This window comes from Brachyistius frenatus, unplaced genomic scaffold, assembly GCF_029030835.1.
Source record: "Brachyistius frenatus isolate BFR_SWC_R1_liver_20210118 unplaced genomic scaffold, ASM2903083v1 Contig_99, whole genome shotgun sequence".
Lineage (NCBI taxonomy): Eukaryota > Metazoa > Chordata > Actinopteri > Embiotocidae > Brachyistius > Brachyistius frenatus.
In genome coordinates, this window is record NW_027210698.1 from 1,356,129 (window position 1) to 1,365,662 (window position 9,534).

At 44.1% G+C, this 9,534-nt stretch overlaps 1 protein-coding gene across 1 annotated transcript; it reads left to right on the forward strand.

The window, feature by feature from the left end:
• Nucleotides 1–2,244: 2,244 nt before the first annotated feature.
• On the forward strand, nucleotides 2,245–7,381 carry LOC138628347 (cysteine/serine-rich nuclear protein 1-like). The gene is made up of 4 exons (XM_069711343.1): nucleotides 2,245–2,449; nucleotides 4,662–4,936; nucleotides 5,018–5,320; nucleotides 5,889–7,381. The coding sequence occupies exons 1-4, from the start codon at nucleotides 2,245–2,247 to the stop codon at nucleotides 6,828–6,830; spliced, it is 1,725 nt and encodes a 574-aa protein (XP_069567444.1). The 3' UTR covers nucleotides 6,831–7,381.
• Nucleotides 7,382–9,534: the final 2,153 nt, after the last annotated feature.

The window sequence follows — 9,534 nt, forward strand, 5'->3', positions numbered from 1 at the left end:
GTGTGTGTGTCTGTCTGTGTGTGGTGTGTGTCTGTGTGTGTCTGTCTGTGTGTGTCTGTCTGTCTGTGTGTGTGTGTGTCTTGTGTGTGTGGTGTGTGTGTGTGTGTGTGTGTGTCTGTGTGTGTTTCTGCAACACAGAGCGGTCCATCCTTAAGGACATCAGGAGGGGGGGGGGGGGTGAACAGAGTTTCATTGTCACTGGCATGATATTGTCACCCTTGATATTGTCACGGGAGGTGGAGGGGTCAAACTGCCTAATGACTTGTTATTATGCCCAACAGGAATCCACTCATACCACTCTTGCAGGGATTTAAAGAAAGGGGACAATAGTGAAATGACTGTGATCTTATTAGCATGCAGACTCACTGTAATGGTAAAATGGTAAATGGTCTGTCACCTTTCTGTCTCAGGGGAGGGCTTTAACATGGGTTTTCCCATTCACCCATTCACATGCTAATGGGACAGATCACCATGCCAAGTGCTGCCATCAGGAACACATTCACACACCTGATGGGTCACTATCAGGAGCAACTTAGGGTTCCTTGTCTTTGTCAAGGACACTTGGTGGACAATAGGAGGTGGGGATTGAACCACCTCCAATTAGTCTGCCACCCCCTCCCTCCCTCCAGTGAAACCCCATATAGTTTATTCTTAATTAGTACAGTATTGTCCTCTTCCTGTCTCACGTGAACCACCTCCTGCACTATGTGCTGCTGCTGCTGCTTTGAAACTTTAAATTATTGATGTGGTCTCAGCTGATACTTGGAGGTGAAGTTGTTCTACTCTGTCAGATGTTAAAAGGTATAAATGTGATATAACTGGGACAAGAGACTGCTCTGATAACACTGCACTGCAGGATTAATATAAATATTGTCATTTTATTTTGTTGGGACATGGACAGCCATGCAGATGTTTTTCAGCAGAGATGAACTATTTTACATCAGCCTGCGCTGCAGAAAGTTCAACTGTAAACTTTGTATTAGCTGAGATGACAACTCTTGTTTCACCTCTTATTTGCTGATGGATCCAGGAAGTTGCTCACTCTCAGTCCCCCCCCCCCCACACACACACACACACACACACACATGCAGCCTCACTGATTTAAGGTATTTGCTTACTGCAGACAATCAGAAGCCTCTTGTCCTGTGGACTGTGATTGACTATCAGATAGTGGCAGAGTCCAGCCTATTAGTCCACACAGACTCATGGTGGTTTCCAGTCAGTAGAAATGTCACCATTTTACCTGGTGTATGTAAATTCTGCACTGTTTTCAGTGGCTCATGTCTGTTAAGTGTTTCATACCCTTGTACCTGGGACATCAGTTTAAATCAGGTGTAGTCTGTTGGATCACAGCGGTCTCAACAGCATCCTCAGATCAAAATGGATCTTATTTTGTGAGAAAGAAAGCATAAGTTATAAAGTTCATTATTCAAATTTCAGACAGAGTTCAGACTTATTTAGCTTTATGCCACGACAACTCTCCTATAAAAAATTGTTTATTAAAACGGGCTGAAATGAAAGCGGAAAAACTCTTGATTTCCAGCTTCCTTACACTTGTATGATATTAAACTGAATATCTTGGGTTTTGGATCCTCATTTAGACAAACATTTGAATGTCAAACTGTGCTTTGAAGAAATTTTGCTGTTTCATGACATTTTATGGTCCAAGCGAAATGAATGAATTATGTGATAAGATATGTAGCAGATTCGTAAAAATAGGTTTGTTGCAGCCCCAAATTAAGTGCTAAATCTAACAGCTGTCCATCTTCACAGACTTTGCTGAACAGCTTTTAATTCTCTTTTTCAGCATCGTCTGTCTCAGTAGTTTTCTCAACCTTTGCCGAGGTTTGTAACCCTCAAATTACTTGTTTGGATTTACTTTTTTCCATGTTCATATCCAAAAATAGAAGCCACTCCAGCCATTACACCCCCAGCCCTTGGCATTCAACCACTGGCCGCCGTTTCCAGGTATTCTTCACAAAAGACTTAAGGAATCACTGGAATGTTAATTACTCTGCTGGGAAAAGAAGAAGAGCTGCTGATTTTTTTTTTAAACATTTTTTTTTTACTCTCTGAACTCAGCTGGTGAAAGGTTTTGAGTACACATTTGTGCACTTATGAAACATCAGTTTGAAAGTCCCTATCAAAGTGTAAATGCACAACTTTTCCCTCTTAGATTATTGATCTGAACATTTGTTACCACAGTGTATTAATTATTTAAACTTTTCTCTGTGTCCATGCAGAATGTACATCGGCCACACAATGAGGTGCATCCCTAAGAGAAAGTTCGCAGAGGTCGATGAGGAGCCCTACTCGTACTCCTACTCCTGTCCTCAGTCCTCCCTCTCCCCTCCTGCCTCCTCAGAGTGGGAGTCGGATGGGGAGAGCAGCTCCTCCAAGTGCCAAGACTTCCCACCTCTCAGTCCTCCTTCACCCAACAGTTTGCCCAGTAAGTCGTCTCCCCCCTTCCCCCGCCCATCTTTCAAATAATGCAAACCTCTTCCTTATCTGCTCATTTTCCCATCAGAGTTTTATAGGAGTGTCTCTTATCACCCCACAGCAGCACATTGAAGACATGATATATCTAAGATATAAAAACGACAAACTCAGGGCCGGTCTAGATAATAACAAGGGGAACGACTCGCCTCTGGACGGACTATCTGGTTGTGTAGGAGATCATTTGCCTGAGTAATAGGAAGTTGTGGAATTAATTTGAATAGCAGGGTCTATTTAGACAAGTCCTATCAAATGGCTTCCTCAGATATCACAGAGGTTCACATTTCATCACTTGTAGTGCTCGCAGTAACAAAGCATGATGCACACTCTGTTCTTAGACCCTCAAATTTTAACGTGAAAAAAATAAACCTCGGGAAGATAGATTGTGAACGTATGCATGATGAGTAGATCCAGGAGGGTGCAGAGCTGCTTCTAAACAGACAAGACCTGAGCCACATGACTTCCTGTCCCCCATGAAGGCCTGGAAAGAGGAGCAAACCACACAAGACATGAAAAGAGGCGAAAGTCATGCACACCATTTACACATGTGGGAGATGGAAACAAACACACAAGAGGAGCAAGAATAAGAGTGGCATGCACCTTGAAGAGTATGAGACAAGAGGAGACGCAGAATACATACAGAATATCAGAACATCCCAGGACGGACTGCCGTCCACCACCACCAAGGAAGCAAGAAGACAGGGAGGAGACCATCAGCAGAGACAAGCATGAGGAGAGACAAAGGGAGACAAACTCAAAGTTTGGATGCTCATGTCAAACACCGGAGGGACAGAGTTGTTTTCAGAAGGTTTAACACAGGAAGTCTTGGGTTTAATAGACACTGTGTGGACGTGTTCAGTCAAACAGAGCAGCTGAGACGAGCTTAGTCAGCTGGGCTCAGTTGTTTACTGACTTCTGCAACCAGAGCTCAGCCTCAGTTATGTGTGAAGGTCAGACAATTTGTTGAAGCCAAACTATGACACCAAACTGATGGACATTCAAGACTAAACTGCCAGAAAGACTCTTAATTACCTTCTGGAGTCAGTCAGACTCTGGTTTACTTCTTTTCTCTCTGGCACTGTTGATCTGTCCACTCTAACCCTTTATTTCCTTTCCACATGTACGCTGAGATGTTGAGACCTGATAGAGAAGCACCTGCAGGGTGCCCCCTAGTGGCCATTCAGTGACTGTCTTGAGTTCAGCACTCATTTATCAAGCATATAGGAATCCATCTGTCTTTTTTCTATAACCGCTGTATCCTATAGAGTCCTGAAGGCTTTCTCAGCTGATGATTGGGCGACATGGGGGGTACAGACTCCCAGCCAAACACAAACACACACAAAAAATACAAAACTTTCACAAGCACAAGGAAACACATAAAAAAGGCACCGGGCTCCATCTAGGAATCATTTCTAATAATCATGCTTCAAGTTTAATTAGAACTAATAACACTTTTACTACTTTTAAAATAGCTGTTGTTATCTATTTATCAAGTTTCCTACACTGTCTTTCAGCATGAAGGATCCCTGCTGGGAGCATTTGACATTTCTGTGTTAAGACATTTAGTTTTGCAAACTAGAAATGAGCTGATAGTTACAGTTTAGAAAATAACCTTGTTGAATGCATGTGTGAATAATAAATGCTTGTGGAAAAAAAACCCTTAACGTTATGAAAACATCAAAAAAAAAATTACAACTCAGTATGATTTGAAATAAATAATGAAATCGTGGAACCACCTGTTCTACTGTTTTAAGTGACTTCACAGATATGCTTTTTATGTATTAAGCAGTTGAAATCCAGGGCAATGTGACTGTAATAAAATAGTTCAAGGAGCCTTTGAATGACAGAAAACTTTTAAGTTTTGCCTTTAATTAAACTCACTTTAAAGCTTTCAAACCTTCTTTCCTCTTGTGGATCTCTTCTGCCTGAAAACCATCACGTGGTGATTCCTACCAGGTTAGGACACCAATAGGTTGATAAAAGTAAAAGTATTTTTCTTCCAGTCCCAAAATTAACACCAAAAACTTTTTTTGAGATGTTTTACCCTGCTCTGACAGCCATGCATATGTTTTTACAGTATGTTGTTATGGTCTCATTTGTTAAAGCACCAGAGGCTCCCCGACAGCGCTTCACTTCATCTGATGTTTTCTTTTTCTAACACACAGTTCGGTCCATCCTGAAGAGGCTGAAGCTCGCAGGCAGACAGAGAAAGGTGTGCTTTGACCAGGTGACTGTGTTCAGTTTCCCACGCTGCCAGGGCTTCACCAACGTGCCCAGCCGCGGAGGCGCCACCCTCGGCATGGTGCGGAGACACAGCGCCCTCCAAAGGTACACGGTGGCAGAGCACGTACTGGAACAACAGCACAAGCGCAGAGAGAGGCGCAGAGAGAGGCTCAGACAGCGACTGAGAGAGGAGAGGTTGGAAGCACTGAAACACAGAGTAAGTCCACCTTTACTTTCTTTTGGTTTGCAACTGCTCGTCTGTGCAACAGTCCCATAACTGTATCTGTGGTGTTTCCAGTTGATCATCAGCGGGGTCATTGACCAGCGGAAAGCAGACAGACTCACTGTGGATCAACTCCCAGAGGAAGACAGTGACAGACACATCAGTGATGCTGAGTTGGAGGATGGAGGTTTCCTTCAGCCGTTCTCCTCCAAACAGCGGCAGGCCCTCCTCCAGGCAGCGGGGGTGAAGCTGATCGACAGGGAGGAGAAGAGGCAGCTTAATGGCCTGCGTCTCTCCAGAAAGACCTGTGGATGTGACTGCCAGGGCTTCTGCGAGCCAGACACCTGCGCATGCAGTCTGGAAGGCATCAAGTGCCAGGTACAGCACTTCATCACGACACAATATGAAGCATGTTGCAGCGTGCGAGGGCTTTATTGTTTCATTATCATCGGCAGCATGTGAAATTTGGGCAGATTTGAGTGTGAAGTTGTGGTTTGAGATGGTTAAGCATGTACTTTGCATGTACTTTGTCACATGTTAAGGGATGGTTACTGCAGAGTAATGTGTAACGCTAGTGCTTAGTGGAGCACAATAATGTGAGATTTTGTGCAAAAGACTCTTCGTCTTCACCCTCAGATGTTTGTATTCTCCCAGTTTTGCGCCAGTTGAATTATAGAAACATCATCAACACACTCACTCAGCGTGAATTCTCTGGACAGTGACCCCCTCTATACTATTTACACATAGGTTCAATCAAACATTAAACATACTTTATACCGGGGTGCTCGCAGGGTAAAGTTTAATGTCCTGTCCAGTTGATTCGGACATCTGTGTCCTACATAAGTTCAGGTTTGCAGTGCATGTGTGAACGCAGCCTCAGATTCACACTGATGTCAACACTCCTTGAGGAAATTCTCATTCTCTCTCTACATTCTTTGACACGCAGATGGACCACTTCAACTTCCCATGCGGCTGCACTAAGGACAGCTGTGGCAACACTCAGGGACGCATTGAGTTCGACTACAAGCGTGTGCAGACACATCACATCCACACCTTCATGAGACTGGAACTGGAGAGGCAACTGCAGGACGAAATGCAAAGCGTGGGGGAGCAGACAGGACTTCCAGAGGAGCTTCAAGAGTACGAGGACCCAGTGGAGCTCCATCTGGAGCCGAGCGCACAGGATAAGACCTGTCCCTTAGGGTTCACCATGCCCGCCGTGCCTTCCTGTCAGTTCATCACAAATCAGCTGGTCGTGGAGGAGAACAGCTGCAGCAGCGACACGACCGAATCCTCTTGCTCTTCCTCTGATTCTGACGCAGGAGGAGGAGGAGGCCTCGGTGGGAGTCAGAATCTTCCTGAAGCCGATGGAGGGCTGACTCCAGCCCTCAGTCTCTGCGGCTCTGAAAACTCTACATGCGACCAACCGAGGCAGAGAGGAGAACCACAGACGCAGCACGGCAGCACACCGGCTGACCGTATGGGACCAGAGGCAGCCTACACATTCACAGACAATATGAGCCGGACCTCTGTGACGGATTACCTTAATGAGGACGCCAATCAAGCCACCGACTTGTTTAACGAAGACTCTCTTGAGGGTTTCCCCAACACGCCCTCCCCCACGGTGGACTACTCAGGCAGCTACATGGAGCTGAGTCTCTCCTCAGACTCCGACCTGGAGTTCTTCGACAACGACTACCCCTCAGGACCGCTGCACAGCTCGTTCAAAGGAAACAGATTCCCGGACACTTTCCAACACCTCCAGCTGTGCAACTCTGTCAGTTTGCCGGAGTTCGAGTTCGACACGCACCTCCTGGACTCTCTGATCGGCCTGACTGAACCGAGCACAGAGCAGATTTATTCAGTCACCGATGCGCAGCTTTCCTAGCTGATTCAAGGACTTCCTGTGACACACAAAGAAGCTGTATGAGAGAATGAAATGTAAAGAGCAATGTTTATGTATTCGAAAGAACATTTTAATGTTCAAAGAATTATTGATAACATTTTTTTCTAGCTGGATATTTTTTGTATTGTAATAAAAAATGATTTCATAGAAACAACACTTGACTAATTATTATACGTACTAAACCTAAACCGATCTCTTGACATGATATTTAATGTCTCCTTTTTATTTTTATTTTTTTTACCATTACCACCAACATCTGATTCTGATAGAAGGAGGGTATGCAATATTTTTTTAAAGTAATGTCACCCAAAGTCAACAAAGGGAGGTGCAATACAGAGTTACAATTTCAAGAGCACATTGTCCCAAGATCTGAATAAAAACACCTGTATTCTGTGGGAAGGTGCCAACTTGTAAGCAGGATAATCCACTTTGAATCATGACTTCTGCCTCCAGGTTGTATCTTCTTAATAACTGCCAGGCTCACTGTGGATTATCCCTCATATGTTTAACACTATGTTTTCAATATCTCTGTACTGCAGTGATAAAATAAAACTTTTTTTTATTTATTTAACCGCTGATTCACATTTTCTTCATGAGTGGTGATCCACAATAATTATTGGTTCCGAGAAATCATGAAGGAAGGTGTGGGTCTGGCCTATATAAGTGCCTCCTTGCTCCGCCCTAGCTCTCTCTCACCTTAGCCTCAATTTCTAGCTCTTTTATCCTGAATTGCAATACCAACTCTCGTGAACGTACAGGCGGAGCAATATTACTTGTTCTGTCTTCTCAACAGTTAAATCACAAGACACATGTAAGCCCTGCTCCTCATCAAGCTGACTAGAGTCACTGGGTAATAATCCCTGTTCAATAAGTGATCACCTTAGCTCTAAACTCACTTTTCCTAAGAGAACTTTGAGCAGTTTCAAGATGGTACTGCTTTGCAATAGACATGAGCTGGGCTTTGGTACAGCGAGCCAGCTGTTCTATTGTAGGACCTTCACTTATCCCCTGAAAATCAGACTTCATTGTGAGATCACAAAAAACAACTTTATGTGGAACAACTTTTACAAAGTATTAGAGGAAGCACACAGAAAAATGGGCTCCCCCCTTAAGTAAGCCAAACCAGTACAAAACAAAAGTGACACTACCACACAGAGCCAGTGCTACCAAACAGCACAGCTAACCTACACAAAATCAGAGTGAGTAATTGAAATGCACCAAGCAGTAGGCTGTCTACAAGAGCAGTTACTTAACTATTTCAGGCCACACAGTATAGAAATAGTGTTAACAGTACTCTTACCCCTACAATACACTGAAATTTTAAACACTACTTATCTTACTCCACTGAGAATAAAGTAGGTTTCACAAAATGTAGTCCCTGCAAGAAGCATGTGACTACATGAACACGAAGCTCACACAGATAATAGAAAAGCATGAGCACTGGCTTACTAAACCAGCCAGACGAATCAGGGTTAAAAGAAGAACTATAGTCTAGCATTTAACAGAAACTAGTGTGCACATTTCTCCACTCTCACTACTCACAGTGTACAGCAGGTGTGAAGAACAAAGGCCAGCAAATGCCACCACATACTATCATGAAGAATGAACATTTCAAACTGACTTATTCCTGAACTTACCTGGTTTCCTGTGTACCTAAGAAACTCTAGTTCTATCTGGCTAAACCTCAACTAGTCTTCGTCGGCTTTCCCGGGCACGCCAGGGGCCACTCCGGGGTACTGCACCAAAAACAATAAAGTGGTGATGGTCTCTCCAACACCCGCAGGCTTCCTTAACCAGGAAAGCTCAAAAAGAGAGGGAAAAGTGGTGACATCAGCCTGAACCTACTAACTAAGTCTGGGAGTACAAAAATGACTTAAATCTAAACTGAGTTTCGGACGAGCCCCCATTATGTTATGACCGGCTCGAAAGTCGCAACATAAGGAGGGACACGACACCAAGTTACATGCAAAATCAAAAGTGACAATTTATTACATAACACGAAACACGCGTAATGTGAGAATCCAACTGAAGACCAGGGTCTGATGACAGGAAGGTGAGAGAGAGCTAGGGTGGAGCAAGGAGGCACTTATATAGGCCAACCAAACCCACACCTTCATCCAGGTGCCCTCTGTCACTCATCAGGGAGCTGCATCTAACCCTCATCCCTGCTTGGGAGGGAAGGAAAGAGAAGAGGTGAGGAAGTTTGAGATGGAGAGGTTGAAGCAAGTACATGAAGAGAAAATGAAGGAGCTGGAGTTGAGGTCAAGAGCTGAAACTGTTCAAGCTAATTCTTCCACATCTAGTTCCCGTGCACCTGTGTCCTCTCCTCGTTTTGATGTAGCTAAGAACATAGCTTTAGTTCCTCATTTTTGTGAGAAGGAGGTAGAAACGTACTTTTCCCACTTTGAGCGTGTTGCTACCGGCTTAGCGTGGCCTAAAGAATTCTGGACATTACTGTTGCAGTGTAAAGCTCAGGAAGCTTATTCCTCTTTAACTCTGACCCAAAGCTCAGATTATGACATTGTTAAGGCAGCCATCTTGCATGCCTGAGTTGGCCTACAGAGAGGTTTAGAGGGTATTGTAAGGCTGAGAAGCAGACATTTGTAGAGTTTGCTAGAGAAAAGGAAATGCTTTTCACTAAGTGCACCACCTAGTGAAAAGCATTTCATTTTCTCTACCACAACCT

Coding starts and splice junctions, on each gene's coding strand:
- LOC138628347 (XM_069711343.1), top strand. CDS start 2,245: ATGTACATCGGCCACACAATGAGGTGCATCCCTAAGAGAAAGTTCGCA. Junction 2,450..4,661: donor TTCACCCAACAGTTTGCCCA/GTAAGTCGTCTC, acceptor TCTAACACACAG/TTCGGTCCATCCTGAAGAGG. Junction 4,937..5,017: donor TGGAAGCACTGAAACACAGA/GTAAGTCCACCT, acceptor TGGTGTTTCCAG/TTGATCATCAGCGGGGTCAT.